The sequence below is a fragment of the Eleginops maclovinus genome, chromosome 12 (genome assembly GCF_036324505.1).
Source record: "Eleginops maclovinus isolate JMC-PN-2008 ecotype Puerto Natales chromosome 12, JC_Emac_rtc_rv5, whole genome shotgun sequence".
NCBI lineage: Eukaryota > Metazoa > Chordata > Actinopteri > Perciformes > Eleginopidae > Eleginops > Eleginops maclovinus.
In genome coordinates this window covers 15,972,223-15,994,242 of record NC_086360.1, presented here as the reverse complement: position 1 = coordinate 15,994,242, position 22,020 = coordinate 15,972,223, and the positions used below count along the sequence as shown (strand labels likewise).

General features: G+C 40.9%; 3 protein-coding genes across 10 annotated transcripts in view; 2 read left to right on the top strand and 1 right to left on the bottom strand.

The window, feature by feature from the left end:
• Positions 1 to 143: 143 nt before the first annotated feature.
• LOC134873205 (ubiquilin-1-like) lies at positions 144 to 6,214 on the top strand. Of its 2 annotated transcripts, none has more exons than XM_063896662.1 (11): positions 144 to 929; positions 1,036 to 1,178; positions 1,675 to 1,802; positions 1,956 to 2,218; positions 2,426 to 2,587; positions 2,848 to 3,001; positions 3,443 to 3,564; positions 4,338 to 4,421; positions 4,731 to 4,846; positions 5,008 to 5,161; positions 5,541 to 6,214. In XM_063896662.1, exons 1-11 carry the CDS (start codon positions 798 to 800, stop codon positions 5,682 to 5,684), a joined length of 1,602 nt encoding a protein of 533 aa, XP_063752732.1. In that variant the 5' UTR covers positions 144 to 797; the 3' UTR covers positions 5,685 to 6,214. The 2 variants fall into 2 exon arrangements, with proteins under 2 accessions (XP_063752732.1, XP_063752731.1); XM_063896661.1 differs by having other exon boundaries at positions 4,993 to 5,161.
• LOC134873208 (probable gluconokinase) lies at positions 4,023 to 11,071 on the bottom strand. Of its 6 annotated transcripts, none has more exons than XM_063896667.1 (7): positions 10,784 to 11,071; positions 10,600 to 10,660; positions 10,226 to 10,256; positions 10,043 to 10,129; positions 8,542 to 8,585; positions 7,611 to 8,004; positions 4,023 to 5,680 (listed from the first exon to the last, which is right to left on the bottom strand). In XM_063896667.1, exons 2-6 carry the CDS (start codon positions 10,635 to 10,637, stop codon positions 7,626 to 7,628), a joined length of 579 nt encoding a protein of 192 aa, XP_063752737.1. In that variant the 5' UTR covers positions 10,638 to 10,660; positions 10,784 to 11,071; the 3' UTR covers positions 4,023 to 5,680; positions 7,611 to 7,625. The 6 variants fall into 6 exon arrangements, with proteins under 6 accessions (XP_063752737.1, XP_063752736.1, XP_063752734.1 ...); XM_063896666.1 differs by having other exon boundaries at positions 4,023 to 5,655; XM_063896664.1 differs by lacking the exon at positions 4,023 to 5,680 and having other exon boundaries at positions 5,896 to 8,004.
• A 620-nt stretch (positions 11,072 to 11,691) lies between these two features.
• The window catches only part of frmd3 (FERM domain containing 3), a 47,457-nt gene continuing 37,128 nt past the window's right edge, over positions 11,692 to 22,020 (top strand). For both annotated transcript variants that reach the window (XM_063898311.1, XM_063898309.1), the window contains exon 1: positions 11,692 to 12,018. In XM_063898311.1, coding sequence (XP_063754381.1) covers positions 11,914 to 12,018 — 105 coding nt within the window. In that variant the 5' untranslated portion in view covers positions 11,692 to 11,913. The remainder of the gene's footprint in view (positions 12,019 to 22,020) is intronic.

Genomic DNA, 22,020 nt, shown 5'->3' with positions numbered 1-22,020 from the left:
ACACAAAAATACACTCCAGAGGAAGCAGGGTGTATTTCTCATCTGATCAAGAATTAAGCTCGTGAAAATGGTTCGGTTCAAACGTTGCGTTTAAATGGTTGCTTGGCACACAGTGCTGCCCTCTGCAGGCACAAGCCTAGTGCTGTTCAGGGCTGTGCGCCTGTTCTGATTATGTTGGGGTTTTAATGCCAAAATGACATAAAATGTATGTTATTTTTTTCTTTCTCACTGTAAAGTCAATAAAATACTTTTCAGTGAAAAAAATGGTCTTATATTCTCCTGACATTTAGACTGCAAGATGAAACAGAGAAGGTAGAGATTTTTAATTTGTGGTGCCATAGTGCAACCATTTTTGGAGAAATTCTGATAAAACCATTTACCTATTTGGTGATGTGAAACGATGTCTTTAATGTGGAATGGGAATTTTAATATAATATTTTAAGAATATTTTTTTTACTGGACTTGTGGTGTACTATATCTTTAAGTTGTGACTGGTTACATAAATATTAGCAATGGCATAATTTAACCAGACTGCGCGAGGTAGCACACTTGTAAATAACAACATTATAATATGAACAGACGTTTTTTTAAAAAAAGGTTTACAATTTGTATTTTCGAGAAAAATTAAATCTTCACCACCCTGCGCAGTCGGGTCAAAACTGGCACAACTTTCTGCCGAGTCATTGGGACATACGCTCCTCCGGCCCGGGACTGCGCGCTCCTCATCCTCCTCAGGTCCGCTGCTCATCCTCCTCAAGTCTGCTCGTTTTCCACTTCTTGGCGCAGTCAGGTCTGAGATGTCGGGCTCGGAGAATGCTAAATCAAGCGCACCGGGTTATTGTCAGATGTCTGAAGCGATCCACGTCAGCGTCAAAGGTCTGGCTGAGAGCAGAGACTTCACCGTGAGAGAAGATTGCACCGTCACACAGGTCAGGAGGCCAAACGCGCCCACTGGTGTCTGGGTTCTACGTAAACTGGCTTTGTATGCGCTTAGGCTGATAGTTTTTTGCGGTGTGTGTTTGTATTTCTGTGCAGCTGAAATGGTTTCTGGCAGAGGGTGTGGGAGTCCCGGCTGAGCAGCTGGTGCTGATCCACTCTGGTCGCGTGCTCAAGGAGTCAGAACTGCTGAGTCATCTTACAGCACGAGATGAGTCAGTGAGCCTATGCATGAGCCAAAGGTACATAAACATTCAGGGCGATATGACGTTTGCTCAACAGACACAGAAAGACCAACACACATGTACTTTTACGGTATTGTGCATTATGTATTTGCCCATGATAGGCTTTGTGTAAAATGCTTAGCCTACTCCTAAAAAGACATGTCACTTTTGTGCAATAGGAATGTCTGTGTTAGTAAACCTGAATCAAAATGCCCTAAAGAAAGCCAGCACATTTACTGTGTAACTTTAGGGTAGAAAAAGAAACACTGCTAAATATAAAATTGCACGTTGATGCTTTGTGAAAAAGTTGATGTCAAATTCAGTGTCTTAGTTCCTTACTTAATGGAAGAGTTGCATGCTTGTAAGCGTGGACTGACCTATAATATAATATAATGCCACACAAAAACAATTGGATGCCATGCTTTAAAGTTAAGCTATTGTACATAATGGGAAAGCTAGTGTATCAGTGTGAGATTCAAATATGGTAGATTCAGATTCAGTCCTTGTTTCTCAGGCCTCAGCTTTCGTCTGCTGCACCCACCAGTGATCCAGCTTCGGAAAGTGTCCAGTCTGAGCTCACAGCTGCTCTTAATCCTGACCCTGACAGTGTCACGCCGTCTCCCAACTCACCCCTTTGTCTGGGTAATTACAGTATATCCCCCACTATGCCTTCTTTTTTTCTGTTCTCTTCATCAACGGTTATGTTGCTGCTTTGGGGAGGGGGGTCCAGTCCTGCTCTGCTGTCCAGTTCATTTTACAAGCACCTGATTTAAAAATGTGATCTTGATTCCACAGTGGAAGGTCTGAACACTTTTGGCCTAACAAACAACAGGCCTGGCTTATTCTCTGAACTCCAGCGGCAGATGGAGAGCAGGCTGCTGGCTGACCCGGTGATGCTGCGCCGTGTCCTGGGCAGCCCCTTCGTACAAACCACCCTGTCCAACTCCAGCCCTCAACTAACCCGACAGCTCATTCTGTCTAATCCCCAAATTCAGCAGCTTCTGCAGACAAACACAGAGGTTGGAGATACGCTTAACAATGCTGATGTCCTCACACAGGTGGGGATTGAAAAAATCAAAGGCTACAGGTTGAAAATACTTTACTCAAAATATAAATTCTACCTTTTTCTTTAAATATGCTTTAGGATTAGGACAGTTGTGTGATTTGATTTAGTTCAAATGAGAAAAAGGGTATTTTTCCTAGTACTGCAACTAATTACTCCCACTTGCATGGTAAAAGTGTCTATCTCTTGCCTCCCTTTCCAGGTGCTGGAGCTCATCAGGAACCCTGACATGATCGAGGATGTGATGCTTGATGAAGACAAAGCATTAGGAAATTTGCAGCCAAAGCAGGAAAACCCTGAAAACATCAATAGCGATTCAGGTGGCCTTCAGAAGACTGACACAAAATGTCTCAAATTATCACAGGTACAGGTTTGGAAATTATGTTTTTTTTTTAACTATCTGTTCAGATAATGACAAAACTAGTATGTGTTTTGGTGGTGTCTCTTCTATACTCATTGACTATATTGTTTTCAGTGCACTGAGAACTCCTTATTTAAATGGAAGCTTCAAATAAACCAAATGTGTTTACTGCATCCTTCTGCACTTTACATTATTTGCTATGTTATTGATTTTATATATTGATATTGTCTAAATAAACGTATACTTAAATGCACTCTTCTCAGATCGAAATAGCAGTAACCCGAGTGGTGACATCATCTGGGAAACAACAGCCAAATGAAGGAGAAAGAAAAAAGACTCAACCCGTCTCCAGTCACTCCTCAGATCCTCTTGGAGAATTGAGAGCTGATCCGAACCCTCAGAACCCCCTCACTGCAGGCACAGAAATACACATCTATCACAGTTCAACTAAACTAATATAAAAAGAAGAAAATCAAACAAGTCTGGGAAACAATGCATACAAATGTACTTTATGTTTTCTGTCCCTTGTATTTCAAGTTATTTAAAAGTTTTAGATTATTTCTACCAAAACAAACCAAGAAACAGGCCTCCAGTATTATTTGGTGTGATAACTATAATTATTCATATACACTTTGCACATTACAATATGGCTAACAGCATTTTCAAATCCAGGACGCACAAGATTTTCTGAAGGCCAAAAGTTCTTGTTCTACATATAATATTCTACAGACTTTAGAAAACAACTTGATTTGGTACAGATTGCCCAAAAGTATACGTTTAATATGCATTTTAGTGAATTTCAATCAGTCAATTTTTAAATGGAGAGCTCTAAAATATGGCATACTGCTCTTCCCTCAGGCATGCAGTCCCTGCTACAGGAGATCACAGCCAGTCCCGGACTCATGGAGAGCCTGTTGTCCGGGCCGTATGTCAACAGTCTTCTCGACTGCCTCGGCCAGAACCCGGACCTGGCTGCACAGGTGACGCTACACAATTTATGAGTGGATGAAAACCAGAGGTGTAGAAGATTGTGTACTTAAGTAAAAGCAAAACTACCAGAGAGTAGTCATCTTCTTTTACAGTGAAAGTCCTGCATTCAAAATGTTTCTCACCTAGAAGTACACAAATATTAGCATCAAAATATACTCATTATGCAGATTAGCCAATTTCAGCATAACGTAAATGACATGTTTTGATTATATATATTGATGCATTATTGTGTTTATCAAAGCTGGTGAAGGTGCTGACTTTGTATACTACAGGGTAGCTTGTGAATTTTAGTCCAGGTATAACTAAAATCTTACTGAAGTATTGTTTATATTTCACATCATTAAACTACATAAGCAAAGTAACTTAAGGTATTAAATACAATTAGTTGGGTCAAAGTACAATATTTACCTCTGAATTGGAGTGGGATAGAAGTACAATGTAGCAACAAATGTAAATACTCGGGTAAAGTGCAAGTCTCTCAAATTGTACTTAAGTACAGTACTTGAGTAAATCTACTTAGTTACTTTACATCACTGATGAAAACACATAAACATATATAACAGGGAACCCATGGCAGTTCAATTTTTTTATTTATTTATTTATGAGCATATAAATTGCAACAGTAAATCACATGGTCTGCAATTCAGAACTGGGGAAAAAATATACATTCCTCCCCTCCTCATTTCTTGTTAACAATATCCCCATAATCTCTCCACATAAATCCTACACTCTCTTTATAGCTCTCATTTCCATCTTGTTCCAGATGCTGCTGAGCCACCCTTTGTTCTCAGGAAACCCTCAGCTGCAGCAGCAGATGAGACAGCAAATCCCTCTCTTCCTGCAACAGGTTATGCTACTCTCCTAATTTCTAAGCACACAAGTCTTGCAACTGGTTTATAACAAAAAGTATTATGGTTTGCTCAACATTGGGGAACATGTATTGTGTATGATCAACACTCAATTTTATTTTTTTGCTCTGAACTGCAAGTTTTTTGAGTTTTTTATCTGGAGTATCCTTACAAGAAACGTAGCTTCTTCCACAATGCCAGCTGCTTCTCCTTCTCTTTGCTCCCTCTCCCATGCGGTATTTCCTTTGCCAGAGGGGGGAGGCAAATGTTCTGCACACAAGCTTTAATGATAAGTACTCAATTTGTAGATGCAAAGTCCAGAACTGCTGTCAGCCATGTTGAACCCCAGAGCCATGGAGGCTCTGCAACACATCCAACAGGGCCTACAGACTCTGGCTACCGAGGTTCCTGCACTGATACCTACGTGAGTATAAATATACAAGTTAAATACACACAATGACACGGTACACCTTGACCTCAAGATGATTCGCAAAATGATTAAGTTGCTGCGAAGAAGCAATACTTTTATGCATAGCACATTCAATAAATTGTAAACATGTTTACCACCAGATGTCTGTCTTGCAGAGCCGGTGTTGATGATGATGCACCTGAGCTAGTATCTGATTCTGTCCTCAACAACCAATCCGAAAGTGGTCCTCGGGTTGCCGCGGTGACACAGCAGCAGCAGCAGCAGTTTGTCCAACAGATGCTACAGGCGCTGGCTAACACCGATCATGAGGTATCTGTCCTCACAACTTTATCGTTAACAAAAGTACTTACACAAACACTCTGTAGGATCACCCTACAAGTGCAAGAGATTAATACCCTTGAACCCATAGAGACCAGAGCTCCCATTCGGGTTTGGTTTGTTGCACCGCACTTTGTGCATAAAAGAAGCAACCATTCTTATTTATCAACGATAGTTAACTTTATTTATTTTTTAATTAATTTGGCCAAAGTGCTATAAGCTAGGTTTTCGTTGTACAACAATTCATAAAGTGGTTGCATTGTTGTTGTGCTGAGACCAGGAGTTGCTGTTTTTAGTACTTACTTTAAAAGAGTGAACAATGCAACAGATACGCACATGAAACTTTGTTAAAAATGCCATGTCTTCGCAGGTTCACGTGGAGGATGCTGAGTTCCAGGACGAGCTGGAGCATCTGTGCTCAATGGGCTTCGGAGACAGAGAGGCAAACCTGCAGATCCTCATCAGCACCGGAGGAGACCTCTGCACTGCAATACAACAACTTCTCAGTCTCTGACACACACACACACACATGCATACTGTATTGTAAGCACCTAGACTCAAAACAAAATATCAACGATCAAACGAGAGACATGCAAGATACATTTGCATTGTCACACTTTTAAGACATACTTATATGCATTCCTTAACTTCCCTGACTAACCTCTGTCTGCATTATATTCAGTCCTAGTATTACAGTCCTTCTGAAAATAATGTACACATTACAATTGTTTTTATTTTATTTTATTTTTTTAAATAATTGATTAAAAAAGGAGTAGCACTTGGTTTAATTTAACTTTTTTTTTTTTTTGATCAACCACTTTAAGTAATAATTAATATGTGGATTTGTTTTTCTGCTAAGATTATTGTATTCATCATTAAGTGTATAATATGAAAACATCACAACTTCCTAGGAACCGCCTTAAAGATGAGTGTTTTGTTTCATGATCCCTTAATCCCATTTGCAATTGTATTAAATGGAGAAGCTGAAAACACATAATGTTGTGCCCTGCATTGTGTAGCGATTATTAAAAACACTAGTCAAAACACAAACAGGTTTCTTGTCTTTCCATGATAAGAATAGTTATCTAATATGTCATTTTATACATATAATCCACCTTTGCTAAATTTGAAAGCGAATCCCACCATGAAACCCCATGGCTATGTTATTCTCTGCACATCTAAAATCTGCTGTTGTACTTTTATACTACAAACACTAGAGGGCATTTACACTTATTCTCCTCAATAACATCAGCTGTTTTGTTTTGACCAACTGGAATTGTGCACAAGTATTTTATTTCTGATTCTAATTACATTTAACTGTTAATTATGAGTGAATTATGTGTCTCCATGTTCACTTCAAACATGAAACTATTTTCTTGCAACAAAACAAATGAAGTCAAAGCCATTTTTAGTGCATAATAGAATGTGTGTTACGCTCTGTTTCATCCCTGCTTTTGTGTCCTTAGGCTGACACATGGTGGACTAATTGACACACGACACATATTCTGACATCAGATATGTGTGTATGTGATCCACTTGACAACCTGTGTGTGTTTGTCTGTTGCTGCCAGACTGAGGGCGTTTTAATCTCCTGTGATGTATGTGTGTGTCTGTGGCTGGTTGTGTGTATGCACCCATTCGTCTGCATGTGTGAGATATGAGAGTAGCCAAAGGGGTTTTCTGGATTAGAAGCTCCTAAAATATTCGAGTTGAGGTTTGCAGATGAGTCACACCACAAAAACAGCCCTAGTGCTGAGTTGAGGTGTGTATTGGGGGGAGTGTGTGTGTGTCCTTGAAGATGATTTTATAGATCAGGAAACAGGGATCGTGAAACCTTGACCTGATCTGACATTTAGTGTGGTTTCACCTGAAGTCAGGCGAGCTTAACGTTCCATACAGCAGTGAGTAGGAGTACATTATTTAAATCCGAATCCTTTTTACTGTTTTACTTTGTCATATTTAGTGTGAACATTGCACTCGATGATTATTCGGTGCATTTGGCAGGGGATATCAGTGCATGAAAGGTGGTGTGACAGATGAAATTAAATAACAACATTGCTTGCAACTAAAGCAACTGATGCTAAGTTCAAAACTCCAGAAGAGCATTTTACTTTTTTTTATTGAAGTCAAGTAGTTTCTCCATTTTTCAAAAAAAATTGCTGAAGCATTGTGTCTTTACAGTGCAACTCTTAACCATACTTTCACATTTCTGCTCTTTGAGTTCAAAATACCGTAGCTAATATCCACATCTGGCCGGTTTTTTTTTGGCACACTGTTGGAAGTACATTTTTCATTCCCTCCAAAAAAGCTCTTTATGCTCCCAAATCAAGCACTCTTCAGCAGGAATATACTGGAAGGCCTACTGGAAAAGTTTAAAGTACCACAGAATCATACACATTCTGTACTGTAGCAGTAATGAGTAGATTAAACCAAAACCTACTTCACTTGGTATGACCTAGATATGGACTGGCCTTGGTGACGACTTGACGCTTATTATGTGCTTGTCCACCTCCATAGCCATGTCTGTGATGCTCCTCCTGATGTCCAGTGGCAACACATTCTCCTTATCAGACGGAGGCTCTAAAACATCAAACTGGGAACGCAGAAGATCTGCTTTCATGTAATGACCCCTCCGGGCCACCATCCTCTGCTGAATGAGATTGTAGTCTCCATAAAGAAAGAGAAAACAGACATCAGGAAAGGAGGCAGGCAGGCAATCTTGGTCTGGACCGGAGGAAGAAGCGAGGGCTTTGGAGCCGTGGAGCAGGATCTGTCTGTACAGACGCTTCAGGGCGGAGCATGCCACCAGGGCATCTGAGCTGGAGCTCCTTTCTCTGAGACACAAATGCACATTGTGAAAGAAGGAATTAGGAACAACTGCTGACCTGTACACTGTAATGCTGTGTGGATAACGTGGAAAATGTTTTACTAAAAGGGAACTTTGGTCACAAACAGCTAGCTATAAAGGGTGAAGAGAGAAAAGAGGGGATACAAGGATAAGCTGATAAAGGATGCCTGAGTGTGGAAGAGTAGGAAAGTCTTTGATGTTGCCGCAGAGGTCTTAAGAAAGAGATGGCATACTTTCCATCTCTCCCCACCTCTTTTCTCCCCTCACACTCAGTTAATCTGTTTTTCACTCTTCCAAACTGACTCTCCCCACGCTCTAGTTTTCACTTCAATTTTCAAAACCATCTTTGATAGTTTTGATCTTTTTTTTCCAACAATTTCGAGCCTGCATATCCTTACCTCGCTACTCTTTTCTTTAGATCATTCTAACTCCTTAAACCCATTTCTGTCATAACAAAAGTATGTTGAAAAATGTGTGCATGTGCATAATAGTTTGTGAGTATGAAAAGTTTGTTTGTTCTTACCTATCAATGACTTCATGTAGTTTTAGTAGCCAGGGTAATCTATCCTGAAAAGACAAATAATCATTTGTTTTGTTTTGTGTTATGAGCATCTTGTTGATTTATTGGGCTTTTAAATGGGCTTTTTTAAGAAATCTTTTTACTTTTTGTGATTATTTTTTCAGTTGCTTTTTTACCCAGCCAGCCGTTATGGAAGAACCAGAGACTGGGTTGGATGAACATGCATTTGGATTCATGTTTTTGGCCACCAGACAAATGTAAGTCTAGTATTCTACTCACCTTTATTTTGATAGAAATATCTGACTCTTAGGTGAGAACTATTTCTTTCTGTGTAGTACTGAGCAGGTTATAAAGCTGCTTTTAGGAAGGAGAATAAATGGTATTATTTATTTTGTTTCAGGGGTCCCCAGCTTTTCAGGCTCCCGAGATATAAAAACAAAACAATGCCTTCGGAAATCGTTGCTTTTTGTGGTCACCAGCATGGACATGAATAAGGCTTTGCCCTTTAACACTACTGAGTAGGTAAATCCTTGGCCGTTAGAAAGGCAACTCATGTATCATAGAGCAACAAAGTGTGAAGTGAGTCTGTAATGGCGAAGCCTGTCATCATAGTGAAGATGGGTTCATAAATTCACCAAAACAGTTTTAAACTATGTACAGGCATGCTTCTATGGAAAGACAACACTTGCATATGAAAATTGTTTTTTAATCAGAGTACACTCACAGTTGCAGGCAGTGATGTTTAAATTGGATCTTACTATTCAAAGTCAGAACTTAGTGCCAATATTTTCTGTTTAAAAGACTTGAGTCTTACTAAATAAAATAACTAATGGGGCAGTCAAACATGGCAGCACTAATACATCTTTGATCAACCAGAAATAGAATCAGTGCTAATTTGATCCAAAGTCATATTTTTATATTATACACTGCCGTGCCTTTAATATAAAGAGCTGAACTCGGATGACAGGAAATGTTCTGTTTGGTCATGCCAAACCTCAACCTGCCAACTCTTATCCTGGCACGAAAGACACATTTTAGCTACAGCCATGCAGTAATCCCAAGTTTACATACATTCTCAAACTACCAAGTGTTGAGTATTTTTTAAAGCAGGCCAAAGTACTGGAGAAGAAAAATCCCGGGACAATCCTTACCCGGGTTCAAAGCAAATTTCTGAGTGGGGGGTTATCATGAGCCACCAAACACACTGCTATCAGCAAACTGCAGTCAAATGTTTGAAGGGCTCGCAACGCCTGTAAGCTCGTAAACTTGGGCAGGTAGCCAGTCAATTGTTTAGAGGTCTATCTTTATTTTGATAGTCAGCATGTACCCCTTGTTTTTTTCTGGCTAGTTGTTGTGTAATCTATGTTTGTAAGCCTGGGAGGATAATTTACTCAGGACATCAGAGAAATGTCTCCCTCTGTAAATGACTGACATTCAATTTGAGCTGACAAGACATGTACACACACACACACACACACACACACACACACACACATACATATACCTGGTCTGTAAGTGGTTCACCTCGAGCCATCTTCTCAATGTTCCCCTGTGGGTGGAAGCTATCCCCTTCATGTAGAGGCCAGCCCAGCTGATTGGTGGTTACACACACATACATGCACTGTTATTATGTCATTGTGTACAGAAACACAAAGGTGTGTGTAGGAAAAGGGATGGATCTAATTACCTTATCCGATAGGAAGGCCCCTAAGGCACTTCTGTAAAAAGGCGACATTAAATAAATATTTGATCAAATACAGAAAAGCCTTATATTAGAGTAGGCCAATTACAAGTTATTTGTAGACAAAACAAGCATTTGTTACTACTTACTACTTTCTTCAGTATCCTTGAAACAGATGCCTGTGTACTGTAATTAATTATGTAATGGGACATTAGTTGATCACTTACGTGGAACCTCGATAATATCTGTATTTTTTCTAAAGAATTTAGACATTTTTATCCCACATTTGACCCAATACCTGTAATATGTTAATTAAACTGTATTTAATGTGCTTGTTATGTGAGATGCTCCCCTAATAAAGAAACAGACAGTATACATACTTTCCGCAGCCTGAGACTCCCATTATGATGTAGATCATCCTGTCTGTAGGTCTTGAGACACCTAAAGGCAGAACATTCTCTTAAGAACTGCTGCCAAAGACTTGCAGCTCTGCATGCTCTACAAATCTTCCATTATGTAAATGTTTAAACCGTTGAACCATGTGTCAATAAGATATCTGCTCACGTGATGTTACCTGCCTTTACAAACAACTGTCGGGGCTTCCGTAGATGTTGGGACCCATGCACAGTAGTCTACCACTAAGCATATTTCACTGGTTCTGATCAGTAAACCTCTTAAAACAATAATAACTTATTTACTGCGGTTTAGCTAAGAAGACTCACTTAAAAGCAAACATTTGAAGCAAAACGCCTAACAGGTTCCTTGTGCCTGTGTCTGCTTAATCAGTCATCTTGTGTAATACAGGTGATAAAATATCCTCCAAACCTCCACTACATCCGCAAGCTTGTTTTGCTGAAGTACGTGATGACGCAGCACGCACGCTGGCAACGTTTGCACTTAAAGGGACAGATTACGTAGCAGCTAAAGTGTCTTTGACGTCATTATTATAGATGAATATGAAATGTAATTTCACAGTTAAAATTAGTTTTGACCGCAGCTGTGTGTGATTTTGATCAAGGATTAAATCACCATTTAATGTGATAATATGTATGCTCAAAATCAAAGGTAATTTAGGCATTAAGTCTACACAACTGAAGAGATCACGAGGCACAAATTAAGGGCAGTGCAATACAAATTGTTATGTTCACATGTAGGAATTTTTATATTTTGGCCCTATAATGTAGAGTTACCCCACTGCTTGTTTAAATCAACCTTAAAACTTGGGTGAACATATTACATCAAGTCCAAGTGAATACAAAACTGCACAGGGCGGGTGATTTACTTTACGACCTGGCAGTTACTTATGATACACGTGGGTTATGATTGTGTTGTTTTTTGATAATAATTAGAAAGAAAGAAAAAGTGAGGGTGAGCAAACCAGAGAGAGAGAGAAAGGGAGGAAGAGAGAGAGGGGAAGGAGAAGGAAGGGGGGAAGCTATCCTCCCTCCTGTAGATCCAGCAGTAGGCAGGCAGGATGCAAGCCCTCCTCTCTCCTGCTCTGTAGCATATATTCTCTTACCCATCTAACCATCTCTATCATCTCATTCATTCCCAAGGGCGTCACAAGGGGGGACAAGACCCGACTGCAAGGCGCATGCATGTGTGCGTGTGTATGCACGAGTCCTCCGCGTGTGCGTATCTGTTCTGCCTGTGGAACCGCTGGCATGAGGAGCTGAAACAGACCCGACAGAAGGATGAAAATGCTCCGGTTTCGCAGCCCAAGCATTCGCTCCTTGGACCAGGAGGTCCTCTGCACGATCCGGCTACTGGACGACTCCGAGATCTCCTGCAGCATCCAGGTAGACGAAAGCCTCAAACGCTCATGTATTGTCCTCTGTGATTATTGCAAATATCACGTGGACACAGCAGATACATTATACGGTTGAATTAAAGTACAGTCGATTTAAGGTTATAACAACCCTATTATTGTTCATTATGCCTCCTATTATATTGCATATTTGCACTGCCAACACCATTTGAACGTATTGTTCTTCTACTTCCCATGCTGCTGTCATGTACTGAAGAGGTTGCATGCTTTTTGCTCCATACTGCCCATATGACATATGGAGTGAAGAGGAAAAAATCCCTACCCTATAGTGATCCATGCATGTGTGTTGGGCCCAAAGAAGACATTAGCCACATGGAGAGAAGTTATGACCAAGTTGAATTCATAGCAGAGGAAATGATGGAGCTGTTGGGTGTGGTGTGGTGATGATAGTGATGATGAGGGCAGAGAGGGCTGCTGTTATTGATTTTATCCTCTGCATGCACATATAAAGTGTGTGCAGAGACAGTTGTGCTTACTGATTTGCTTTTATATCTTTTGTCTGCTTTTAGAGGCTCATGTTGTATCCACCCACCCATCATCAATGGCCTTGTCACCTGTATAGCACTCTGATGAGTAGCTGCATTGTCAACTAAGCCAATGCTATTTTCATACATTCTTGAAAAGTAGAATAAATGGAAACACAAGGTTGTAGTTGGAAGATTATAAGTATAAATCTTGTACATTTCTTAAATTTGAGCCTTCAGTATGAATTGTAAAGTTCACATCTAGCAACCTTTGGAGTATAAAACATGATGAGGATTTACAATTCATTTTGTTGAACAGTACTTTTAATACACTAATCTCACAACCAGAGGTCTCAGTCAACGACCCATTAAAAAAGTGTTTGTGAGATGTTTCCATGTACACTTACTGTAACATGTTATTAGGAAATGAATTAAGATATATACTGAGCAGATGAATGAAGGTGTTTCCATTTACTGTACAATGTCATGATTTGCCATCTGTTAAAAGTTTACAGTCAGCTTGATCAGACTTTGAGCAGAAGAGGTGTGGTCTTTTCCTTGCTCGTTTATCAGTTTTAAGTTTAGGTTGTTACCTTCCAAAAACAGGAGCTCTGAACTTTTGTAAGAATAAGATTTATTTAGAAAATGTAGCATGATTTCCAATCATTTGATAACTTGCTGGTATGAAGTAGTAATAACTTGTCTTTCTGACCAAACATTAAGACTTATAGATTAAAATAAACTAACAAAGAACTGATGCACAAACAACCACAATAAAACGATAAAGTTCAGATAAGAAAACTTGGATTTCTCATTTCACATCTAATATTGAAACATTTTTGGGCTGCTTTAACAGAGTCAAATAAAGTTTTCCCTGGTTTCCATTAACAAATTAGATCTTATGTGGTCCCACAAACCTGGGCTGTCTCAGCCCTGTTGTCCAACCTGGAAACACAGAAAACACTCGCTGCATGTCAAACTAACTGTCTCACTGATCTCCTAGATGTACCCAATCAATGATTTACAGAACACCATAAAGTGCACTGAGAAGGAAGCAGGCGGAGAGAGCTTGTGTTTCTTTGTGTTGTGACTTTCATGCATGTAAACCTGCCTACTCGTGTCTTTAAGAGCACTAAAGTGTGTTAAACTCTGTGTACATTTCTGAGAACATTAGAGTGTGGCTTTTCACTAGCCGATGCAAGAGTCCAAGATTGTGCAAGTGTGTATGTGCTTTTAGCTGTGTGTCTGTGTGTCTCTGCGCGATAAGGAAATGAACATTTATATTTCTAGCTGACTGCATTTTTCAGGCATTCTTTAATGGCTTTGTGTTCCGGTGCTGAGCTGCTCCTTCCTACATATTTCATGACATCCGCTCCTCATGCTACACTTCTGCTGCTCAACAACAGCACTTCTCCTCTTTCCACTCTACGCTGACTTCCATCTCTTACTTTATCTGCTCATTTTCTGTCTGCTTTTTCAACGTCTGTCTTTTTTGCTCTGTATTTTCTGCTTCTCTGCATTGTGCTGAATATGTAGGTCAGGACAAGATGCCAAAGACAGCGCTAGAGCGATCAAAAAAAATAATGGATAAAAGTGTTTTTAAATTGTGCTTATGAAAAAATGCATCACAACTAAATAGTTTTCTTTACCTGAGTCACCCTCGTTTCTTTGAACTTCCCTTCAAGGAGTCTGACTTGGATTTTGCATCAAATGTGGCATTAGCCTTTGGGGCACAATGTCAAGCACCACATGGATTATACTGATTACCAATAAATTCAGACTTTGAAAGCTCTGGAAAAAACACAATAACTGTGATTATTTTAAGGCAGTAGACAGTAGTTTGTGTAGCTGGTTGTAATTTCTCTATCAGTAAATAACATAACAAAAAACAGTTGTGTGCATACACTGTTATAAAAGTATTTCCAGTTCTGGGTATTGGGACATGGTGACAGCCAAGTGAAGATCATTATTTTTAAGTTGTTTACTGCAACTCTAAGACACCAGAATGAAAGGCAGTTAGGAGAGGGTGTGCAGGTCTGTCTGCGTGAGTGCGTGCGTGCGCGTGTGTGCGTGTGTGTGTGTGTGTGTGTGTGTGTGTGTGTGTGTGTGTGTGTGTGTTTGTGTCTCTCTGTCTACAGCCGAGCGAGTTGAATGTGTCCAGCCTGGTGCGCTCATGTTCAGTGGTAGTGTTAAGTCAGACCTGCTGCAAGGGAGACACGTTTAGAGTGACCTCCTCTGCCTTCAGCTCCTCGCCTCTTCATCCTTCACTCTTCTTCTTCTCATCCTCCCCTCTGTCCTTCTCCTCTTTCCTCTCTTCCTCTACACCCAGTCTTTCACCCCACTTGATCTCTGCTCCACTTTCAGCTTTGTATTTACTCTTTTGACTGCCTTTCTCACCTTTTTCTATTTTTACAACTCTCCTCTATATCTCCTCCTTCCCTCCCTCCCTCCCTCCCTCCTCTCTGTCTCTCTCCTATCTCCCTCCTCCTTCTCTGTGACACATCATGTATAATTAAGCGAGATTACTGTTCTTCATGAGGCCAACATCATTCAGCTGTCATCGATGCGCTCCGAGTGTGTGTATGTGTGCCCATAGATATGTGTGTGTGTTTGGAGGGTGAGATAGCCATGGCTCACTTCCATGAAAGATTTAAAAGAAGCTACTGAGCCAAAGTTCTGCAATCACAGACATTAACTTACCGTACTGAGCAAGAAATAGCTGCATGGCTCTGAAATAGCTTGGGATGAGTTGAACTTGAAATATATCCTGCTGATTGCTCTGTTTCTATTCTTGTAGAAGTCACCTTATCAATACATCAGAGGCTATTTAAAGAAGCACACAGGGCCCTTATTGTTTTTCACTGCATCTGCCTTTTGCTCGGTCAAGGAGATGTGTGTGGCTGTATGCCTGTTATTTACTAGGTTTTTTGAAGCTGTGTGTGTGTCAGTGGGGCTGATGCAGTACTATTGTTTCGGCTGGTAGGCATTCTTTGAAACAAGTTATAAATAGTATCCGTTTTTCTATTCTTATCCCGCTTGCCGGTGTCTCTTTGATGCTACACCGAAGATGACTAAAGAGAAATAATCCTTTTTCTGACTTGTGCCCGCCACTGAGAGTAGGCAGACACACATGAGACAGTGGGATAGAAGGGAGGGAGGGAGGGAATGGGAGGGAGGGAGGGAAACTTCAAAAGGAACGGATGAGGGTGAGAGGCAGAGAGATGGCTGATATGACAAAATATAAGATTACATGGCTCAGAGGATGATGGCAGCAAATCAACAGGGTGTAGGAAATGTTGTAGAGTGGCTGCAGAAAACCAGATTCATAAGATAAAAACATGTAACAGATTTAAGGAACTGGCAGATTTAGAAAAAAATGGAAGACAGGTGGTAGAAAACAGGAAAGGGTTAATCAAAAAAGGAAATGCAAAATGGACCAATTGTGGAAATAATCTACAAAGAAATAGAAATCGTCAGAAAAGTAAGGCACATAGACGAGGTCAGAAGTCACTCACAGAGCTGATTGTTATTCAATATCTTGCTCAAGGACGCTTCAGCACCAGATGATCCCTGCAAAAGACAGGCTTCTTACTCACTGTCACCATGCTGGGTGACAACCACTGCACACATATTTAGAAGGAGATATTTTTATGCACATATTGGACATTAAGTCTTACATTTTTAGGTTAGTGTTGAAGTAATCCACATATGGATTTATTTGAAGCAGAGAACACAGTCATTTGTCAAAAATGTTTAGGTTAATTAATCATGTAGCATTTACTACATTTTACTTTTTTGTAAAAGAACATTCATTACTCAGCCTCCCCGGGAAAGTTTACTCTAAGGTGCTGGAAAGGAGGGTCCGGCCGATTGTGGAACCTCAGATTGAAGAGGAACAATGCGGTTTTCGTCCTGGTCGTGGAACGACGGACCAGCTTTTCACTCTCGCAAGGATCCTGGAGGGGGCCTGGGAGTACGCTCATCCGGTCTATATGTGTTTTGTGGATTTGGAGAAGGCGTATGACCGGGTTCCCAGGGAGATACTGTGGGAGGTGCTGCGGGAGTATGGGGTGAGGGGGTCTCTACTCAGGGCCATCCAATCTCTGTACTCTCAAAGCGAGAGCTGTGTCCGGGTCCTCGGCAGCACGTCGGACCGATTTCCGGTGAGGGTTGGCCTCCGCCAGGGCTGCGCTTTGTCACCAATCCTGTTTGTGGTATTCATGGACAGGATTTCGAGGCGTAGTCATGGGGGAGGGGGTCTGCAGTTCGGTGGGCTAAGGATTGCACCACTGCTTTTTGCAGATGATGTGGTCCTAATGGCTTCATCGGTCTGTGACCTTCAGCACTCACTGGATCGGTTCGCGGCCGAGTGCAGGAAACCGATGGACTATCCACTCCAGGTAGGGAATGAAGCCTTACCCCAAGTGAAGGAGTTCAAGTATCTCGGGGTCTTGTTCTCGAGTGAGGGAACAATGGAGCGTGAGATGGGCCGGAGAATCGGAGCAGCAGGAGTGGTACTGCAGTCGCTTTACCGCACCGTTGTGACGAAAAGAGAGCTGAGCCAGAAGGCAAAGCTCTCTGTCTACCGGGCCATTTTCGTTCCTACCCTCACCTATGGTCATGAAGGATGGGTCATGACCGAAAGAACGAGATCGCGGATACAAGCGGCCGAAATGGGATTTCTCCGCAGGGTGGCTGGCATCTCCCTTAGGGATAAGGTGAGAAGTTCAGTCATCTGGGAGGGACTCGGAGTAGAACCGCTGCTCCTTCGCGTTGAAAGGAGCCAGTTGAGGTGGTTCGGGCACCTAGTGAGGATGCCACCTGGGCGCCTCCCTAGGGAGGTGTTCCAGGCACGTCCAGCTGGGAAGAGACCGAGGGGTAGAACTAGGACCAGGTGGAGGGATTATATCTCTTCGCTGGCCTGGGAGCGCCTTGGAATCCCCCAGTCAGAGCTGGTTGATGTGGCCAGGGAAAGAGAAGTTTGGGGCTCTCTGCTGGAGCTGTTACCTCCGCGACCCTGACGGACAAGCGGAAGAAGATGGATGGATGGATGGTAAAAGAACATTTTGAACAAAATATATTACACAAGCTAAAACAGAAAAAATCGTCTCAAAGTTTTAAGCATTTGCTACAGTAGCCATTATTTGTTTTGTAATAGTTGTTTTTCTCTTAGGTTGTTTATTCTGACCTAGAAAAGCTAAATCGGCCAAACCTGCATACTAACAGTTACACGTTCAACATATCAACATTCAATTTACTGTACCTCAGCAGGAAAATGCCTTTCAGGGAGTCATTGGTTAATATTAAAAACATTCTTTATAACAATTCAAACATGAAACAGTAACAATCTACAGAGTCATGCTTGTATACTGGTGCATTTTAACCAAACTGAAACTTTTTACACAGCCTCCCAAAACATCGTTGTTGCAGTTGAAAAATAAGTTCAACCACATCTGCATCTATATATTTGGTTTATCATTTAGAAATTAAGTGGATAACAAGAAAACTGTACGTCTGGTTTTATGTGACTCATTAATCTTCACCATTGTGTGAATTTGCACATGTGGTGTGATAACCTCTTTTCATGGAGGAAGAGTTGCATCATACTGTTAGACATCCAAAAAAATACAAAAGGCACACACATACACACATACACACACACACACACACACACACACACACACACACACACACACACACACACACACACACACACACACACACACACACACACACACACACACACACACACACACACACACACACTCACACACACAGGCAAAACACTATCATTTGTCCCAAACACATGGGAATATGAAAACACACACATGTTATCATAGATTCATACTAACTCTTTGCAATGCACAGGCTCTTTTATTTTGTCATGGATTGTTTGTTACAAAATGTGGTTCAAAGATAAGACAGCTGTTTCAATGCAGCCACCACCAAGTGCACACACTCAAAAGAGCAGTGTTGTAGTCGTGCCAGCGTCATCATACTTTCTGGTTCTTGCCCTCCTGTGAGTTAGTGTCCAGCTGTACACATAGCGAGAGTGATGGAGATCCATTATAATAGAAACTGGTTCTGCTCCATATATTGAAGATTTATGGCTCCACTTCTAAGCTTGCTGTGTGGCCAACCATGTGGGGGCACATGAAGTGTTTTATATCATGTGTGATAATTTGTGCACGCTTTTGTGTTGAAATATGTGTGAATGTGATCTCTGCGGCATTGCAGGTCATAATAAAGTAAATAGTGGTCCCCTTCCACACTGGGACAAGGTCACATCGACCGCCAAAGTGCTGCTCAAAGGGATGGGAAGGACTATAGGTTTAATATGTAAATGGTAAAACTAAATTGGCAAAGCCATCAGTTTGGAGGGGTAAAGGAATTTTCTAGTTTTTCTTAACAACACTAAAAGTCTGGCCATGCTAGTGGCTCTCTGAGTTGTTGAGATATTTCACCTAATGCCACAAATATGAACCTAATGCTGGTACTGGAGGAAAAGTCAGTAGGTATAATAGACGTATTCCAGTCTGAACCAAAGTTGTGGACTTACCAACAAACTGCCCCTCTGTGGAGCCATGCGTCAGTATTGCTGAGTCTGTAGCTCCGGGCAAGAGTCCATTACTGTTGTAGGTCAGCGGTGGAAAAGGTTAAACGCAGCATCGTCTGTTGTGCAACACACCATGAGATCAATACTACACTGGAGCTCTGATATATGACAATATTCCCCATCTCTTCACACTGTTTCTCTCAATTCCCGCTCTAAGGTATAAAACAGAGGCTGCCTGGATTTACTAAACATATACTGAGGAATGGTGTGATGGTGGGAGGCTATTAAAAAGAGGGATGGTGCTGTTGAGGGTAAGCATCTCTTTCCAAAGGTTTCTGTCCTTAATATAAATTGGATTACTTCCATAATTCAGCTGGCTGACTGGAAGTGTTTGATCAGCCGCTTCTCTCTTCTAATCTTATAGTCGGTGTAGCTTCAGCGGATCATTTGTATTTGTGTCCTGCCTATACAACTTACATTTAAAATCTGTTTTAAGATATTACCATCCCACCTTTCACTTTTTTTTGCTAGCAGTTTAATTATTTAATGGTCAAACACATCCTTTTATAGCCAATTTATCATAACAACCTCATGCTGTGCAGGCAATCATTGAAGGAGCCCATATAACTTTATTTTAATTTCTAGTACAGTTCCATCATTTCAAAAGATAACCAATAAATCAGGTCGAATGGTTTCTGAAAATATTGAATATTTCAATTGCATGGTCATGGAGCTGTGGGTAAACATCATGTTGCTCCAATGAAAAGCTAGAAGCCAAAACAGAATATATAATAATGATTTGTTATAAGTGGATATTTCCAACCATGAAGGTATTTAAGGAAAATAAGAGTGCACAGAAACATAATATAGAAAAATTTGTTTCTGAATCCCTTAGAAAAAGAAGAGGTTTAAACTCAGTCCTTATCTCCACGCTGATCCTCTGCATTGCTTTCCCCTCAATGTGCTTCCTGCACATTGATTTGTCTCTGTTGCATCCTGGTCAAGCCTCTTAATCGATCCTGTTTGCCTGGGGGTAGAGTTTTTGGTGGTAAACGGAAACTGGCTTTAGAAATGTTGTTACTGTCGAGGACGGGAGGACAATGTTGTCACACATGCACGAAGACCTCCATACTCACTCAATTGGTATATAAACAGCAAATTGGTATTAAGTCTTAAATCCCTATTTCCCTGAGGAGAGACAACAGAGGAAAGCCTAAAGACAGTCGCTGCTTTTAAATTGGTTATTGTTGATGTAAAGAGGGGCAATCCCTTTTTTCTTCATCTCCTTTTCTCCCTTCCTGTGTGTGTGTGTGTGTGTGTGTGTGTGTGTGTGTGTGTGTGTGTGTGTGTGTGTGTGTGTGTGTGTGTGTGTGTGTGTGTGTGTGTGTGTGTGTGTGTGTGTGTGTGTGTGTGTGTGTGTGTATGTGTATGTGTATGTGTATGTGTATGTGTATGTGTGTGTGTGTGTGTGTGTGTGTGTGTGTGTATGTGTGTGTGTGTGTGTGTGTGTGTGTGTGTGAGAGTGTGTGTGGTATCTTCACACAGGCATTGCAGAAATGTAACGCACTTTCCCCTCACAGCGTTTCAGCTCAGCCAATTAGGTATGCTGTGTCATGAAATGAGACGATAAGGACCAGTCATAATTAAGCTGGCATGCATATTAATTAAACAACAAGCAGTGTTTAACTGGGCCAGGGCACCCAGGGTCCTAGTGCTTGACTTGTAGCAGCCACAGAGACATGATCAGAACAATTGTTCACCTGCCTTAGACTATAACTGAGTATAATGCCATACAAGAACATTTAATTGAGAAAAGAGAATAACACATTGTATAGTTATAGCTTATTGTAACAGAAAATATAGTGTCTGTTTATTTTATTGGTAACCTCCATCATTTTCGTATCATGGCAATGGAGTTACCACGCATCTGTTTACTGAAAGATAAATCCTTGGTGATTTGTGAAAAACTCCAACTATTTTTGAATAACAAGTTCCACATTCTACACTCTTCACACAACACTCTTTTGTCAATCTGGACCAAAATACATTTTGACAGATGTAGAAGTATCTAGAGCTACAGAAATGGTGGATGTGTTCATAATCAATTTGTATGACATTTTCAATTTTATAGATGAGGTTAAGTGAGATTATGAGTCTATGGACGTGCACTATGTATTTCATAAGTGATTTGACTTCAGTAGGTTTACCAGATGTTTTTTTGAATATGCATTAGATGTGTGGATAAATTATTAATGTGGGTTTTTATACTGAATATGCTGATGGCTTTTTTTTTTTTCTTTGCTTGGTCTGCGTCTGGACTCGGCCGGCTCTGAGGAGGTTGTGTTGTAGAGGACAGATAGACACACTTGAACATGCGCGTCAAAGTGCATTTTGCTACTGCTAAACTGAATACACTCTGCACGGAGGCTCTATTTAAAGTGTGTGTATGTGTCTGTGTGTTCAAGCGGGGTAGAGAGAGGAGCACTTTGCCGTCATTAGGCGAGATCATGTAGAGACAGGATGACCGGGTTAATTTTTAATGCCCAGCCTTTGGATGTATAAAATATGTATTCAGCCCTTGTTGGACATGACATAGACTCTTTTATATATATCTTCATCCCTTCCTTGCTCGCCTTAGTCAATCTTCCAGCGTTGTTTTATATTTACTCTATTTTTAGGTACTTATTTTCCAACTTTCTCTTTTCAGGCCCTCTGTGTGTTTGGCCCTGGTTCACTCTCAGTCTGGTCTTCTTTCTTGGCGTTAGTCCGTCTCTCCTCTCCCCACGAGCATTGACCAGACAGAGGAAAGGTGTTGTTTGATGATCTGGCTAGTAACAGCTCACATCGTGGCTGTTTTCATCCTGTTTCTTTTATTTTTCTCATCCCTCTGAGTGTATCTGTTTGTACTTCAGATTTAACAGCTTAGTAACACTGTTGTCACAGATCAGCAAAA

Bases quoted from the DNA above. Each gene is read 5' to 3' on its own strand.
- LOC134873205 (XM_063896661.1), top strand. From the start codon at position 798: ATGTCGGGCTCGGAGAATGCTAAATCAAGCGCACCGGGTTATTGTCAG. The intron at 2,588-2,847 runs GTACAGGTTTGG...CACTCTTCTCAG, and splicing joins AATGTCTCAAATTATCACAG to ATCGAAATAGCAGTAACCCG. The intron at 4,422-4,730 runs GTTATGCTACTC...CTCAATTTGTAG, and splicing joins TCCCTCTCTTCCTGCAACAG to ATGCAAAGTCCAGAACTGCT.
- LOC134873208 (XM_063896667.1), bottom strand. From the start codon at position 10,637: ATGATCTACATCATAATGGGAGTCTCAGGCTGCGGAAA. The intron at 10,257-10,599 runs GTATGTATACTG...GCCTTTTTACAG, and splicing joins GGAGTCTCAGGCTGCGGAAA to AAGTGCCTTAGGGGCCTTCC. The intron at 10,130-10,225 runs GTAATTAGATCC...ACCACCAATCAG, and splicing joins GGGCCTTCCTATCGGATAAG to CTGGGCTGGCCTCTACATGA.